An 18,943-nucleotide genomic window follows, 5' to 3' on the forward strand; every position below is an offset into this window, starting at 1 on the left:
TTTCATTTAAATTAAAGATTTATTTATCTTTCGAATGTCTGCCAAATAGCACTCCCTAATTACCGGCTTAATAATTTAATGACGATTAGTCACTTAATTCTATTCTCTTTTCTCATGCATTTTTATCATGTCAATTAATTATTTCCACGAATTTAAATAATCTACTAGTACCTACTAAGTATTTATTAAGTAGCCAAAAGCAACAACCACAATAAACAAGCCCACAATTAAAAGTTTTATTTCCAACTGAGTTGCATGGATTTGTTTGACCAATTTAGTTGTAGATTTATTTACTTATGTAGCTTTGCTAATTTTTTCTTTAAACAAGATTTTCCAAAAATATGTGTTAATTTCTACCATATTCGGGAAAACATTGATGTTGATTGGCGGGAAATCGTTCACAGGATCAGTGAACGATTAAAACTATAGGGTGATAGATTTTCCTTAACATACATTCATATGAACAGACATACGTACATTGGTCGTCTCGGTCATCTACCACCCAAATTTTATTTGTTTTGAATTATATCTTCGTTAACACCTTTTTCTTAAACACCCTTTATTTATCACACTAATCGCCACCGTACTAAATCACGTATTAAAGACACCACACACTAACTGTTTAAACAACCAACGTACATTGTGTTCACACATTTCTGGTTACTAAAGGCGCACATAGAGCGCGCATTCCACGCGTTATCTATCAATTTAAGTCAAAAACGCACAAACTGACACGCATTCGAAAGTACGCAAAGTGCAACCCATAACAGGGACAGAATAATTGCTATTAAGTCAAACATAAGTTTTAAAGTTAATTGTAAAAAATATGTAAGTAGGATCTAAGTTGTCCATTCTAGTCACATCACTACTAAATAGTTACGAGTACTAGATCCTATTGATGATATTGAATATGAATGTATGTATGTCTCAACATTGATAGGGTTGAATGAACACCTCTTGTAGTTGCTCCTATAGTTCCGATTATTTGTAAATAGTCAAATTTTCATTCCTAGTGTTCTGACCACTGCTTTATATAAAATCCCTTTTCTTTCCGACTGGTACTACCTGTTATAAACAAAATTCTTAAGCCCACTGTAGGCAAACAGTGTGAGTAGAATCAAAAACGGCGACAATGTAGCGCCAATGATAACACTTAACCAATAACAATGGTCTGACCAAGAAGAAATGAAGAAATACATAAATACCAACATAAAAGTCAATATCAATGCAAAAACAAAAACTTTTTAAAATTGAAAACAAACAAACGAAATTTTTTTTAAATTGGAAAAAAAAACAAAATTTTTTTATAAAAACAACAAAAACTATTTACTTATGTTTTTACTTATAAGTTGCACTTGTTGCCAGGAATGGATAATTGACATCAGGAAAATATTAAAATTATAGACGAGCATAGTTCAGATATAGTTCAGGCTATAGACTCAGTTTCAATTCAGTTCAGTTCTAGTTCAGTTCTAGTTCAGTTCTAGTTCAGTTCTAGTTCAGTTCTAGTTCAGTTCTAGTTCAGTTCTAGTTCAGTTCTAGTTCAGATCTAGTTCAGTTCTAGTTCAGTTCTAGTTCAGTTCTAGTTCAGTTCTAGTTCAGTTCTAGTTCAGTTCTAGTTCAGTTCTAGTTCAGTTCTAGTTCAGTTCTAGTTCAGTTCTAGTTCAGTTCTAGTTCAGTTCTAGTTCAGTTCTAGTTCTAGTTCAGTTCAAGTTCAGTTCTAGTTCAGTTCTAGTTCAGTTCTAGTTCAGTTCTAGTTCAGTTCTAGTTCACTTCTTGTTCTGCTCTTGACTAGACTACTGACTAGACGGTAGATTAGATTATAGACAAGACTATAGACTACACTATAGACAGGACAGACTAGACTATACTAGATTATATAATATAGACTAAACTAAGGATTAGACTATCGAGTAGACTGCAGACTAGACTATAGACTAGACTAGACTATAGACTACACTATACACTAGACTATACACTAGACTATAGACTAAACTATAAACTAGACTAAAGACTTGACTGTAGACTAGACTATATACTAGACTACAGACCTGACTATAGACTAGACTATAGACTAGAGTATAGACTAAACTATAGACTAGACTATAGACTAGACTATAGACTAGACTATAGACTAGACTAGACTAGACTATAGACTAGACTAGACTAGACTAGACTATAGACTAGACTATAGACTAGACTATAGACTAGACTATAGACTAGACTATAGACTCGACCATAGACTAGACTATAGACTAGACTATTGACTAGACTATAGACTAGACTATAGACTAGACTATAGACTAGACTATAGACTAGACTATAGACTAGACTATAGACTAGACTATAGACTAGACTATAGACTAGACTATAGACTAGACTATAGACTAGACTATAGACTAGACTATAGACTAGACTATAGACTAGACTATAGACTAGACTATAGACTAGACTATAGACTAGACTATAGACTAGACTATAGACTAGACTATAGACTAGACTATAGACTAGACTATAGACTAGACTATAGACTAGACTATAGACTAGACTATAGACTAGACTATAGACTAGACTATAGACTGGACCATAGACTAGGCTATAGACTAGACTATAGACTAAACTATAGACTAGACTATAGACTAGACTATAGACTAGACTATAGACTAGACTATAGACTAGACTATAGACTAGACTATAGACTAGACTATAGACTAGACTATAGACTAGCCTATAGACTAGACTATAGACTAGACTATAGACTAGACTATAGACTAGACTATAGACTAGACTATAGACTAGACTATAGACTAGACTATAGACTAGACTATAGACTAGACTATAGACTAGACTATAGACTAGACTATAGACTAGACTATAGACTAGACTATAGACTAGACTATAGACTAGACTATAGACTAGACTATAGACTAGACTATAGACTAGACTATAGACTAGACTATAGACTAGACCAGCGGTTCCCACCGTTTTTTACTTCGCGGACCCCTTGAGGAATTTATTTAATTTCACGGACCCCCATACATATTTTGATATCTTATTGTTATAAATAACACTGTGATACAAAAGTGAAGAAAAATAAAATGCAGGCGTTCTCATATACCAATTCTATTTCGTTATAGTCCATAGAGTACGAATATATTTTTAGTTTTCCCCTATCACTTCGTTAACTTACTTTTTAAGAGCAAAAGATGCGAAAAAGAGCCATTTTTGAAGTTTTAAATTTGAAAAATCATAAGTTTAGTAGTAGTTTTCATCCGATTTTCAAATCCGATATTTTTTTTAATGATACAAGTGTTGCCGTTTAAGTAAAGAAACTCACACTTTTTTAAAAAAATTTCATTTTCATCATGCTCTACTTTGACCTTGAGGCAGTGAGTTCATCTTTTATTACTTTCCTGAAGAATCACATAAAGGAAGGTTTCTAAAACTTGTTATTTCATAAAAATCTATGAAAAACTGGATGATTTATGCCAATTTTTCTAATAGCATGTTCCTCGAATTTTTGGTTTTCTCCATACAAATTAATTTTTGTATAAAAATGTTTATAAACATTTTTTAAACTTGTTACAAAGAAAACCAGAAACATGAACGTTTTTGTATGGAAGAAATATGCTATATTTTTATAAAACTTAGCACAACTCATAACCTTTTTCATCGATTATCATAAATTGACCATCATTGGAAACCCAACTTAATGTGCCTTTTTTCAAATGTAATAAAAGCTAAAGTTACTGCTTCATGGCCAACGTAGAGCAGTATGAAAATTAAAAATTGTGAAAAAAATGTGAGTTTTTTTACTTAAAAGGCCGTAACCAAGACATTAATCATAAATTTTGGATTTATTTTTTTGGGTTGAAAGACAACACTTGTATCTTTAAAACAAAATATCCAATTTGAAAATCGGTTGCAAACTACCATAAATATATTTTTTTAAAGTTAAAACTTCAAAAATAGCTCTTTTTCACATCTTTTGCTCTTAAAAAGGAACTAAACGAAGTGATCGGGAAAAATTAAAAATATATTCCTACTCTATGGACTATAACGAAATGGAATTGGTATATGAGAACCCCTGCATTTTTTTGCTGTATCACTGTGTAATTGTTCGTCCGAAAATTGTCTTAGTCCTGGTCCATAAACCCTATAAAATATTCCCGTACATTGAGATCGGAGATGTTTTCAATTGCATGGTTTTAAATATAGAATGACTTCTAACATGATGTTTAATTTTATGATCGTGAGAGCTTTCATGTTCATTTCTCGTCAAGGTATAGAAAAGGTTTCTTTATCAAGTATTGTCGACATGTGCTTAAAGAGTCATGTTTCTAAATTTTTTTGCGATTGCATAGGAGTGAGCTGAGTATGTAAGCTAAGTTTTCGAGAAAATATGTGAAAGTTAGACTTCTTCGATGTTGTTGCGGAATGCGTTACCCACATAAAATATGACCTGAACTCTTTGCGAATGTACTGTGAATTTGGATCTTAATTTTGAATTTTAAAATACCTACGAATTATTTTACTGCGTGGTTTTGACTATTTACGCAAAACGCTATGAATTTTCTGATGTTGATTTAATAATATTGGACAACAAAATGAAGTTAAAATCTGTGTATCACGTCGGAATGGAATATTTATATTTAAAATTAACTAGATTAACACTTTTGCTTACAATTTAAAAAATATTATGAAATGTGACCTAACCTGGGATACCAGTATCAGTATTTAATTCTAAGGCAAATCATTATCCGTCTGCTATAAAAACATTTATTTCGATACATATACATTTATAAAAATTACAAATCACGTAATACTTTACTTTATAAAAGTGAAACAATAAATTTGTAAGGCCTAGCTTCATCCTGATAAACGACCGAAACAATAAAATTCAAAGAGTCACCAACAAATCTGGGATTATTGAATAAAAATTGTGTATTTTAGTATTTATGACAAATTTGGAGATATTTTTAATATTTTCTAACATATAGATAATATTTTTTATTCATGATTTTTTTCGTTCGTCTTCGCGGACCCCCTAGGATTTTGCTACGGACCACTAGGGGTCCGCGGACCCCCTTTTGGGAACCGTTGGACTAGACTATAGACTAGACTATAGACCAGACTAGACTAGACTAGACTAGACTAGACTATAGACTAGACTATAGACTAGACTATAGACTAGACTATAGACTAGACTATAGACTAGACTATAGACTAGACTATAGACTAGACTATAGACTAGACTATAGACTAGACTATAGACTAGACTATAGACTAGACTATAGACTAGACTATAGACTAGACTATAGACTAGACTATAGACTAGACTATAGACTAGACTATAGACTAGACTATAGACTAGACTATAGACTAGACTAGACTAGACTATAGACTAGACTATAGACTAGACTATAGACTAGACTATAGACTAGACTATAGACTAGACTATAGACTAGACTATAGACTAGACTATAGACTAGACTAGACTAGACTATAGACTATAGACTAGACTATAGACTATAGACTAGACTATAGACTAGACTATAGACTAGACTATAGACTAGACTATAGACTAGACTATAGACTGGACTATACTATAGACTAGATTATTGACTAAACTATAGACTTGACTATAGACTAGACTATAGACTGGACTATAGAGTGGCCTGTAGACTAGACTATAGACTAGACTATAGACTAGACTATAGGCTAGACTATAGACTAGACTATAGACTAGACTATAGACTAGACTAGACTTTAGACTAGACTATAGACTAGACTATAGACTAGACTATAGACTAGACTATAGACTAGACTATAGACTAGACTATAGACTAGACTATAGACTAGACTAGACTTTAGACTAGACTATAGACTAGACTATAGACTAGACTATAGACTAGACTATAGACTAGGCTACACAAAATGATTATTGTACTTAATTTTCCATCCCTGCTTGTTGCCGCTGACTTTTTGATTTTCCGATTTAGAACAATACGATTCATACCCGAACCCTGGCACGAAAGAATAATAACAACCAAAGGGTAAATAAAGCACATGGAAATTTGTAAATACGAGTAAAATGATATGTAGACTAAAAGAGAGAAGTTTTATTATTGCTGTTGTTGTAGAGTAATTTAAGACTTTACGATTATATCAGTAATAAAATTTACAACAAGCATATTTATATGGGATTGTAGTAGATGTGGTTGTTGTAGCTATAATGTAAGAGCAACAAATCAAACACAGTTCAATTTGTTGTGTTTTTTTTTTTACTTTTGGTGTATATTTTGTTCTAGTCTCAAATGAAAAACGATCACTCACTTAAAAAGAGTATTGAAAACAAAAACAAACAAACAAACGACTGAAAAAGCAAGAACAAACCACAACAAACGACGGCAACGAACGACTAAACGAAGTTTTTTTAAAAAAAATTATGGTCGCTGGCATAAACGTTGTCGTCAGTTGTCTACGTCGCTAGCAGTACTTAGTTTTGAATGTACGTAGACGTACATAGTTGGGGTAGTGGTTTATCAAAAATCCCAAACACACATACGACCGACTGACAGACCAAACACTCACTACAAGAAGTACGATTGAACCTAGTACTAGTATTTAATAGTTAACGGCGCTGTTTGAGGTTGACTTCGTTGTAAAAAAACTAAAGGAGCTGCTGCTAGTGGCGCTGCTATCGCCCAACTTTAACTCAAATAGACAAACGATACCAAAATGATCACAAAACTAAATTTGCTGTTCGTTATTCGACAACAACAACTCATTGCGATCAGCAGAGACCCCTGAACAGACGGACAAAGAAATTTAAAGAAAAAAGACGCGAAAATTAACAAATTTGTTTGAATACAAACGTCTAGTAGTACTAAACGGACAGACAAACAAATAGCACGCGCAATATTCAAAATATTTAAGTGTGGCCGTTATTTTTTTGCTTTAAAAAAAAATTAAGTTTTCAAACTCCTTAACAAGTTAAATGGTAAATGAAACATTGTCGGTATAAAAACAGACAACCGTTTAACAAACCAAAAATAACTTTATTTTAGTAAAATAACAAAATATTTAAAAAAGTGCTTAAGTTTTAAATAAATAAAATAAAACAAATAATTTCCTGTAAATAACTAAAAATTAAAAATAAATTAATTAATGAAGCAAAATTAAATAAAAGTGACAAGATAATAATGAAAAAAAAAAAAATCATTAAAATTATATAAAAAAACGAAACAAAAAACATACATAATATTAAATAATTAAAAACATCTTATCAATTCTTCAACAAAAACATAATAAAAAAAAATAAAATTATAGAAGAAAAACACAACAAAAAACTAAACAAATTACTCAATCCAAAATATTAATCAAATCATAATACAAATATTCGTTGGCACTAAATAATAAAAATAATAACAAAAAAAAAATTATAAAAGTGGGAAGTTGTAAATTATCTATGAATGAAAACGTAAAAAAAATATGAAAAACAAAAAAGTGCCTACGAGCAAGTGTTTTATGGATTTTTAAAGAAAAACAAAATTGTGTAAAAAACAAAAATACTCAAATTACTCCAGACAAGGTTTTACACATTAACAAAAAAAATTTTTAATTTTTTTCTGAAATAAGAAAAACTGTAATATGATTCAAGAATTTTTAGGAGATTTTCATGCCGACTGTAGTTTTTATATGGAAAATCTGTGCAGACTTTCCACACTAATTACGTTCCACTAAAAGCAATTTGCTCACCCTAGGCCGCTATCGAATCTTACCCACCGTTCCATTAGTCCAAGTGTCCATATTTTTAATTCATCATTCGTTGTGTCGAAGGGTTTTGTATTCATTAGATTTATATCTTCATTAAGAGCACATCGATCTTTCATTGCCTATTTTCCTCGAGTGGTCCGGTATAGATATGTTTCAGAACTTATCACCAGAAGAGTATTCAGTTATGGCTCTCTTACACTCCAATACGGTTCAAATCATATTCAATTTTCGAGTTTTTAATGTAGATTTCAAGACTCGATATCTTCCAATTTATGGACATCCGTCCATCTGGGAACAATGCCTCCAAGTTCCCGACAATTTCTATTAACCGTTTATATATTGCCTTGCTAAATGTTCGCTATACATTGATAATGTGTTCTGTAAGCGGTATTGGTAAATTCGCCTAAATGGTCGACATATTGCTCATGGCCTCACTAACACCTAAGCAACATTTTCACTGAATTTTCTTACCCACCATTCATTAGTTTTACATCCTTAAGATACCTTCCATTTATAGCAAATACATTCGCTCTTTTATTGACAATTTTTCTCGAGAGGTCTGGTATCGATATGTTTCAGAACTAACCACGAGAAGAGTATTTAATTATGGCTCTCTTGCTGTTCAACACGATTCAAATCATATTCAATTTCCAATTTTCAATTCGAGTTTCCAATGTAGATTTCTGGATTTGATATCTTTCAATTTATCTGGGAACATTGCCTCAAAGTTCTCGACAATTTATGTTACCGATGCTTGTACATTGATAACGTGCTCTGTAACCGGCTTTGGTCAATTTGGTTGTGAGTACTAGTCTAGTACTTTCATGCCTTTTGATCGACGCTAATTTTTCTAAATCTTTGCGAGTTTTCAATATAGATTTCTAGACTCGTTTTATATTCCAGTTTAGAGTAATCCCTCTATATGGGAACAGTGCCTCAAAGTTCCCGACAATTTCTATATCCGATGTTTATGCATTGATAAAGTGTTCTGAAACCGGTTTTGGTTAAATCGCCTAACGAAAGCAGTCGCTCGGTTGTAAGTATTAGTCTAGTACTTTCATGCCTTTTGATCGGCGCTATATCCACTAATTTTTCTAAAGCTTTACGAGTTTTCAATGCAGATTTCTAGACTCGTCTTATCTGTCAGTTTATAGCTATCTGTCTATTTGGGAACAGTGCCGCAAAGTTCCCGACAATTTATATTTCCGATATTTATGCATTGATAAAGTATGTTCTTCTTTCAATTAAAAAGTTCTTTTCAGACTATGAGTTTCTCCTAAATAGAAAAGTTCTATAGGAAAGTTGCTCAGATTATGAGCTTCTTTTTAATAGAAAAGATAATCATACTGTGCGCCTTTGTTCTCTAGAAAAGTTGCTCTCACTATGAGCCTCTTTTCTATAGAAAAGTTCCTCTGATTATGAGCCTCTTTTCGCTCGAAAAATAGCACTTTTCTATATAAAAGTTGATCAGACTGTAGGCTCTTTTCTATAGAAAAGTTGCTCAGACTATGAGCTTCTTTTCAATAGAAAAGTTAGTCAGACTATGATATTCTTTCTATTTAAAAGTTGCTCCCACTGTGTATAGAAAAGTTGATCAGACTGTGAGCTTCTCTTTTATAGAAAAGTTGCTCAGACTATGAGCTTCTCTTCTATAGAAAAGTTCTATAGGAAAGTTGCATAGATTATGAGCTTTCTTTTCAATAGAAAAGCTGATCATACTGTGCGCCTCTGTTCTCTAGAAAAGTTGCTCTTATTATGAGCCTCCTTTTTCTAGAAAAGTTGGTCTGATTATGAGGTTCTTTTCTCTACAAAAGTTGCTCTGATTATGATCCTCTTTTTTATAGAAAAGTTGCACTGATTATGAGCTTCTGTTCTATAGATAAGTTGTTCTCAATATGAGCTTCTTTTCTAGTTCAAACTGTGAGCTGCTTCTCCAAAGAAAGCTGATCATAATAAGAGCTTCTCTTCTATAGAATAGTTGCTCAGACTATGATCTTTTTTCTATTAAAAAGTTGTTTCGACTGTGAGTTTATTTTCTATAGAAAAGTTGCTTACACTGTGAACCTCTTTTCTCTAGAAAAGTTGCTCTGACTAGCCTCTTCTATAGAAAAGTTTCTCCAACTTTGAGGTTTTCTTCTATAGGATAATTGCTCAGACTGTGAGCCTCTTATCTATAGGGAAGTTGCTTAGACTATGAGCGTGTTGACACAGACTCTGAGCTTTCTTTTCTATAGATGCCCAGTCTTTCTGGGCAAGTGTTCTATAGAAAATATTCCTTCAAATATATTCTGTTGATAAGGTTAATCCTGTTTTAATCCTCCCTCCGAGGGACATTGTTCAGTATTAGTTAATTATTGTAAAGAATTTCCCCCAACCAAACAAAACAAGATCAATAATAATTGCGTTATAAATATTCTTGCAATTATAGCAAATTTTTTTTCAATATTTTATTAAATTTCTTTATTAAAATTCTTTCACGTAATTTGCATTAGATTTAATTATTTAATAAGAAACTATTAATTTGTTGCGTATTAAGTTTTTTTTCTTCACTTTGTTCTAAAGGGATTAAGTTGCAATAGGTTAGTTTTTGTTATTTATTACAAATAAACTTAATTGTTTTATTTAAATTGAATTAAATCGAGTTAAATCGCGACTGTTTTAAGTCAGAGATAATTTGAACTGAATTGTCATAAATTGTATGATGAATGAAAGTTTCGATAAGAAGAGTCCTTTAACTAAACTATCATGGAGAGTTTATAGGAAAACTTTGATCCTATAGATCCTTTTAGATTTAAGACGAGTCAAAGTGACTGTAAAGCTTAATTTATAGATTAGACTGTAGAGCAGTATATAGATAAGTGTATAACCGAGGCTTTCGACAACTCTATAGCCTAGAACGCAGATGAGGCTGTAAAGTAGTTTATAGACTGGACTGTAGAGTAGTATATAGTCAAGTGTATAGTCGAGACTGTCAACAACTCTATAGGCTATAAAGCAAACGAGTGTTTAGAGAAAACTGTAGATGTTTCTATAGACTTGATATATGTATATATGAGAGATTTTATAAAGCTTGATCTTGATTGTATAAAGATCATTAAAGAATCGTAATAAAATCTCAGACCAAATTTCTTTTCTTTCTTTTCTTTATATATATTTTTTTGTTATTTTCAAATTCACTAAATTATATTCTGCTTGAAAAGTCCACTTGTAGTATTTATTATATTAGTCATTATCTTTAAGTACTCATAGGGTCGAGTAATTAAATATGACCTTCCTATAAATAATATTGTGTTTTAAATTTCAAAGACATTTTTTTCAGCCAAAATAATTTACAACAACTAATATTTTTTGACAAAAAAAAAGAAACATAATTTATAAAAAACAAACATTTTATTATTGATAATTATGCAGCTGATAATATCAAATGAAAAACCCCAAAAAGTATGACAAACTACTGATAAGACTCTCTAACTAATGAATTGCTATTGTTTTCCTCTTAACAACACACCTTTTAAAATTAAACCTTTAATATTTGTTTTTTTCTTAAATGAAAATTTAATAAACTATTTTATTTACATATTTTGTTGCTTAATGGTGTATAAAATAAGAAAATAATAATAAAATAAATTTTATTTAAGCAACACTTCAAAAAATAACCAGTCTCTACAAAAACACTTAAACATAAATTTAAAATTAATAAAATAAATTATTGTAAAATATTTTAAAATTTATTTAATAGTTGTGTTTTGTTGCTATTAATGAGTGTTAACGCTTAAAGTTAGCAACAAAACGAACATTACCTGACTTGGCATCACTCCACAGAAGAAATCTGCTAAAATCTTGAAATTATTTACAATTTCTTGAAAAGGTTTTTTTATTTGGTAATTTTCTTTGATTTAAATTTTATTTTAAAATATTTTTTTATTGTTTGACATAAACACATTAATATTTGTATTTTTATTTTTGAATTGGTAGCACTTTTATCAACGTTAAAATTAACTTGTATAATTTTACACGTTAACTCCTAACGTTTATAAATTTTAAATTTATATGAAATTGCCTTTGAACGTTAGCAACAAAACACAACTAATGTCTCAAAACCATAAAAAATAAATTGAAAAAAAAATATTTACAACTAAATAATATAGAAAAATGGTTAAAACAACATTTCTTACTAACTGATCTCTCACACTTCAACCAATCAATTTGTGACAAACAAAATATGGGAAATTTTTAAAAACAATTTATATGTATGACCAAAAAGACAAAACTACAATACAAAATGAATTATTTCTTATAAACATTGTTGTCCCTGTTAAAAAGTAGTTGCCACAAGAAAAAACAAAATAAATTATAAAATTAAACTTTTAACAAAAACCTTAAATACAAAATTTATTACGCAAAAGAAAAATTTTTGCTTAAAATACTAGTAAAATCTTGAAATGAAAGACAAATCTTTAGGCTATAATAAATCACATAAAAATGTTTATAATGCAATATTTTTGCAATAAAAAAAATTTTTTCAACAATAAATTTGCAGTTAAATTTCAATTTACTGTTAAATTTATTAACGTTAATTAAATGACGATGTTAATGAAGCGTCTCAGAAAGATAAGCATACTTTTGGGGGGTTTTAATACATAATAAAAAGAGAACTAAAAATTCATAACACTGGAGTTTGAAAGAGAGAGAGAGAGGGAGAGAGTGTCTGAGCAAGTTTTATATTAAATACTTATTAGCAAATCTTCACAGAGAGCAAATTTTTTTATAAAAACGATCGTCTCAATGTCTGCAAATTTTCTCTAGAAAAGATTCTCTCTAAATGAGCAACTTCTCTCTTAAAAAGATCCTCACTAAAAGAGCAGCTTTTCTCTAGAAAATATCCTCTCTAAAAGACCAACTTTTCTATAGGAAAGATCTTCACTAAATGAGAAACTTTTCAATAGAAAAGATCCTCACTAAATGAGCAACTTTTCTCTAGAAAATATCCTCACTAAAAGAGCAACTTTTCTCTTGAAATGATCCTCACTAAATGAGCAACTTTTCTCTAGAAAAGATCCGCACTAAATTAGCAACTTTTCTCTATAAAAGATCTCCACTAAAAGAGCAACTTTTCTATAGGAAAGATCTTCACTAAATGAAAAAATTTTCTATAGAAAATATCCTCACTAAATGAACAACTTTTCTCTAGAAAAGATCCTCACTAAATAATCAACTTTTCTATAGAAAAGATTCTCATTAAATTAGCAACTTTTCTCTAGAAAATATCTTCTCTAAAAGAGCAACTTTTCTATAGGAAAGATCTTCACTAAATGAGAAAATTTTCTATAGAAAAGATCCTCACTAAATGATCAACTTTTCTCTAGAAAATATCCTCACTAAAAGAGCAACTTTTCTCTAGAAACGATTCTCACTAAATGAGCAACTTTTCTCTAGAAAAGATCCTCACTAAATTAGCAACTTTTCTCTATAAAAGATCTCCACTAAAAGAGCAACCTTTCTATAGGAAAGATCTTCACTAAATGAGAAAATTTTCTATAGAAAAAATCCTCACTAAATGAACAACTTTTCTCTATAAAAGATCATCACTTTTCTTCACAAAGTGAGTAACTTTGCTATAGAAAAGACTCTCACTCACTTTGTCAACTTTTCTTTGGCAAAGATCCTCACATTGTAAGCAACTTTTCTATGGAAAGATCCTCACTTTTCTATGGAAAAGATCCTCACATTGTGAGCAACTTTTCTATGGAAAAGATCCTCACACTGTGAGCAACTTGATCGTTTTCTGAGCATTATTTCTTAAAAATAACTTAAATATTTGTTAACCGCTATAAACTTGTCTGGAGTAATAGAGTAGGAAATATGGTATTTAACAAAAATATTTTCATTTCTAAATAGATTTACCACTGAAAGACATAAACACTTTTATCGAAAAATGTATAAAAATTAAAATTAATTTTATTGCTGAATTTAAAAATAAATTAAGTAAAAACTGCTTAACAAAAAAAAAAAAAATTCCAATAAATTTTTAAGACCGTAACAAAGAAACATTTAAAACATCTTTAAGAAAACAACAAGAAAAAAAACTGTCAAAATACCACAAAAATTAAACAGTCAAAACTAAACAAAATAACATTAAAAACATTCCAAAATATAAACAAACGTTTAAAGAAAATAATACTATACATTAAATAGTAGTGATCGTAAATGTGTGACCATAAACATTTAAATATAAACGTGAGTGGTAATTGTTGCTGTGGCTGCTGCTGCCGCCACTGTTGCTGTTGAAATATTGTAACCGATCAACTGGGCAAATATGCGTTCATATCAGCGCGGTTTCTTTTGTGCCGACCTAACCATACGCTATCCATATCATGAGTGCACAATAACCGTGCCCATGCTATTGGTCTGCATGCTACTGCTGCCCATGTTGTTCCTTAGCGTGGTGGAGATTATGCGGTTGTGTCATAACTTTCGCATGCGCCAATATCTGCGTAATGTTACCTTCAGTTTGGGTTGTTTTAGTTTTGGTTTTATAGCTACTTATCTGTCCACGGAATTGGCCAAGAATGTTGTCAGACGTTTAAGGCCCCACTTTTATACGGCCTGTCGTCCACAACTTAATGATGGTTCCACTTGTGAGGAGGCCAAAAATCGTAATCTCTTTGTGGAGCAATACTACTGTTCAAATCGTAATCTAACCGCTTTACAGTTAAGAGAGTTGTATGTGTCATTTCCCAGTGCCCATTCGTCGCTGTCATTTTATGCCATGTTATTTTTGGCCTTTTATTTACATGCCATATGGCGCGGTGGACGCGGCATACAGCGTGTCTTACGTCATCTATTGCAGTTTCTATTTCTCTCGATGGCCTGGTTTATTTCGCTCAGTCGTGTGGCCGACTATTGGCATCACTGGTCGGACGTGTTGGCCGGTGCGGTAATGGGTATCATTTATGCCACACTAACCGCCTTGTATGTGGGTAGATTTTTGCAAATAAATTCTCACACAAATAAAATCACCAGCTCTCTGCCGCCTCATGGCAATTGTAACTTTAACTTGCAACATTGTACAACGGCAGTCGTTGGTGGTGGAGTTGTGTCCAACAAGTTGAAATCAAATTTGAAAAAGTCATCATTACAACATGTACCCTCGAGCGTTAGTTTCAGTCAGACTCTGCAACAATTGCAGTTGCAACAGACTGAAGATCAAACCTCCGCCCCGACTACAGCTTTATCATCATCATCATTACAGGCATCGTTGGTAGCCGCCAAAGAGCATCTTATACGTAATGAATCTAATGAATGTGTATGGAAATCGGGAACATAGTGTGGAATCAGCAGAAAAAAAAATACATGAAAAATAAAACGTATAAAGTTACTTTGTCTGTTATTGCATTCAACTCTTTTTTTGTTTAGTACTTTTTAAGTCCATTATTTATTTATTGTTGTTACTTCTAGTGCTGATGCTGCTGCTGTAGAAAAAAATTCTTGTGGATTTAGTTCTTTAGTTTTTTTTCCATGTCGATTTTTTTTGTATGCCAACAATTATTGTAATTGAGAAATTATTATGATGTGTATTGAAATGTGATAACCTTTTTTATTTTGTATTTTTCTATCTTTATATTTATTTATAAGTATCTGTTTTCCCAAAGGCAGTAGAGATTAAAATGATGGCACAATTTTATTACAGAAAAGTTCATCACAAGTTTTCTATAACAAAGATTCTCACAATATGAGCAAAATCTTGACAGAAGAGAGCTTCACAATGTGAACAACTTTTCTATAGAGAAGTTCATCATAATGTGAATTTTCTGTTGAAAATTTCTTCATAATATGAACAACTTTTCTATAAAAAAGATCACCACAATGTGAACAACTTTCTATAGAAAAGATCACCACAATGTGAGCAACTTTTCTATAAAAAAGATCACCACAAAGCGAGCAACTTCTCTATAAAAAAGATCACCACAATGTGAACAACTTTTCTATAGAAAAGTTCATCATAATATGAACAACTTTTCTGTAGAAAAGTTCTTCATAATATTTACAACTTTTCTATAGAATAGATCATCATAATATGAACAACTTTTCTATAGAAAAGTTCATCATAATATGAACAACTTTTCTATAGAAAAGTTTATCATAATATGAACAACTTTTCTATAGAAAAGTTCATCATAATATGAACAACTTTTCTATAGAAAAGTTCATCATAATATGAACAACTTTTCTATAGAAAAGTTCATCATAATATGAACAACTTTTCTATAGAAAAGTTCATCCAAATTTGATCAACTTTTGTAGAGAAAAGTTCATCCAAATTTGATAAAATTTTGTATAGAAAAGTTCATCCAAATTAGATCAACTTTTGTATAGAAAAGTTCATCCAAATTTGATCAGCTTTTTTATAGAAAAGTTCATCCATATTTGATCAACTTTTGTACAGAAAAGTTCATCCAAATTTGATCAACTTTTGTACAGAAAAGTTCATTTAAATTTGATCCCCTTTTCTATAGAAAAGTTCATCCAAATTTGATCAACTTTTTTATAGAAAAGTTCATCCAAATTTGATCAACTTTTTTATAGAAAAGTTCATCCAAATTTGATCAAATTTTGTATAGAAAAGTTTATCCAAATTAGATGAAGTTTCGTATAGAAAAGTTCATCCAAATTTGATCAACTTTTGTATAGAAAAGTTCATCCAAATTTGATCAAATTTTGTATGGAAAAGTTCATCCAAATTTTATCATCTTTTATATAGAAAAGTTCATCCAAATTTGATCAACTTTTGTATAGAAAAGTTAATTAAAATTTGATCAACTTTTCTATAGAAAAGTTCATTCAAATTTGATCAACTTTTGTAAAGAAAAGTTCATCCAAATTTGATCAACTTTTGTATAGAAAAGTTCATCCAAATTTGATCAACTTTTGTATAGAAAAGTTCATCCAAATTTGATCAACTTTTGTAGAGAAAAGTTCATCCAAATTTGATAAAATTTTGTATAGAAAAGGTCATCCAAATTTGATCAACTTTTGTACAGAAAAGTTCATCCAAATTTTATCAAATTTTGTATAGAAAAGTTTATCCAAATTAGATGAAGTTTCGTATAGAAAAGTTCATCCAAATTTGATCAACTTTTGTGTAGAAAAGTTCATCCAAATTTGATAAACTTTTGTATAGAAAAGTTCATCCAAATTTTATCAACTTTTGTATAGAATAGATCATCCGAATTTGATCAACTTTTGTATAGAAAAGTTTATCCAAATTTGATCAACTTTTTTATAGAAAAGTTCATCCAAATTTGATCAACTTTTGCATAGAAAAGTTCATCGAAATTTGTTGTTTTGCAGTTCTCTCGAATAGTTGTACTGATCAGGTTCTCTCCAAGAAATTCTCTCTCAATCTTGCCAAGTGTTATTGAGATATTGTTTGCTATCATTTTAACCACTACTGTCTTATACCTATATGTAATAGTATACATATCTGTATGCTATTATATATATTTTTTTTATTATATATGCCAATTTATGATGCATATAATTTTTTATGATAATTTATATATTTTTTTATTTATATTTTGTTGTTATTTATTCTATATAAAGATATAAATTTCAATAAGAAACAATGTGAATATGATGCTTTTTTTTATAGGATGTGTTAAAATATATAGAGACATTTATGGACAAAGAATAGTGATTGTAACCCATTAAGATTTTTTTGTTCGTTCATTGCTGCGAAAAAAAAGTAACGGAAATCCTGTATGTAGAAATAAAAATGTGACATTTTTTATGGGAATATAATTTTTTTTTATACATATTTTGTCTTTAATGTCCTATGATCTATTAAAAATAAATATTTATGCTGCTTTAATTTTAGGGACCAAGTCCTTGTTAGTTTTATGTTAAATTTATATCAAATTAAAAATAAAAATCTGAAATTCTTTACTTGCCCCACATATTCAGTTTAAGTTTAACTTAATAATTTTTAAGTTTTTAATTTATTAAATTTTATTTTAAGTTCTCACACCCTAAAGTACATTTATTGCATTTCATAATTTAGTTTATTTAGTTAATAATACATTTATTTAGTGTGTGTGTAAATAAATTATTTAAATAAATTTACAATTACATTTAGTTTTAATTTGTAGTTTTTCTTATTTGTATTTAATTTAATTTTAATCGAAAGTAAATTTCCTTTATTTATTTATACTGTATGTATATATGTATATTATTTGTTTTTTGAGTGCAGCTACTAACAATCTTAATGTTGGTTTTAAATAGTGCTTTGTTTGCCAAATAAACTTATTTAAACAAAACTTAAATAAATAAACCCAATGACTTGTTTTTATTACGCAGTGTAGTTGAAATGCTGTTACAAAGCGTAGTAATTATCATTGACAAACAATGATCGAAGACAAGGTAAAGTAATTAGTTAATGATAAGAAGAATTAAAGTTAATTGAACTTTTTTTTATACATATTATCATTATAAATGAGATTTAATGGAAATAACTACATACAAGTTGGCCACACTGCTATAACATTTTTTCAGACTAGACTATAGACTAGACTATAAACTAGACCATAGACTAGACCATATAATAGACTGTAGACTAGTCTATAAACTATACCATAAACTAGACTATAGGCTGGACTATAGGCTAGTCTAAGGAATAGATTATACACAAGACTATAGATTAGGCTATAGACTAGACTATAGACTGGACTATAGACTAGAATATAGACTATACACTAGACTAGAGACTGGACTACAGACTAGAATATAAACTATAGAATAGACCATAGCCTAGAAACTGGACTATAGACTAGAATATAAACTATAGACTAGACTATAGACTAGACTATAGCCTTGACTATAGACTAGACTATAGACTAGACTATAGACCAGACTATAGACAAGACTATAGACTAGACTATAGACTAGATTATAGACTAGACTATAGACTAGACTATATACTAGACTGTAAACTAGACTATAAACTAGACTATAGACTAGATATAGACTACACTATAGACTATATACTAGACTATAGACTAGACTATAGACTAGACTATAGACTAGACTATAAACTAGACTATAGACTAGACTATAGACTAGACTATAGTCTAGACTATAGACTAGACTATAGTTTGTAATCAGAGCA

General features: G+C 30.2%; 1 protein-coding gene across 4 annotated transcripts; it reads left to right on the forward strand.

Annotated features, from left to right (window-relative positions):
- The first annotated feature begins 6,498 nt into the window (after positions 1-6,498).
- On the forward strand, positions 6,499-17,479 carry LOC119609995 (putative phosphatidate phosphatase). 4 transcript variants are annotated; one of them, XM_037965053.1, is made up of 3 exons: positions 6,499-7,003; positions 7,333-7,594; positions 13,678-17,479. In XM_037965053.1, exon 3 carries the CDS (start codon positions 14,096-14,098, stop codon positions 15,104-15,106), a length of 1,011 nt encoding a protein of 336 aa, XP_037820981.1. In that variant the 5' UTR covers positions 6,499-7,003; positions 7,333-7,594; positions 13,678-14,095; the 3' UTR covers positions 15,107-17,479. The 4 variants fall into 4 exon arrangements, with proteins under 4 accessions (XP_037820981.1, XP_037820982.1, XP_037820983.1 ...); XM_037965054.1 differs by having other exon boundaries at positions 7,333-7,483; XM_037965055.1 differs by lacking the exon at positions 7,333-7,594.
- The last annotated feature ends 1,464 nt before the right edge of the window (positions 17,480-18,943 follow it).

The sequence above is a fragment of the Lucilia sericata genome, unplaced genomic scaffold (assembly GCF_015586225.1).
Source record: "Lucilia sericata isolate MDLA Ls3-8-SP2 unplaced genomic scaffold, ASM1558622v1 Contig001100F_arrow, whole genome shotgun sequence".
Taxonomy (NCBI): Eukaryota; Metazoa; Arthropoda; class Insecta; order Diptera; family Calliphoridae; genus Lucilia; species Lucilia sericata.

Excerpts from the sequence above, each read along its gene's own strand:
- LOC119609995 (XM_037965053.1), top strand. The coding sequence starts at position 14,096 with ATGCGTTCATATCAGCGCGGTTTCTTTTGTGCCGACCTAACCATACGC.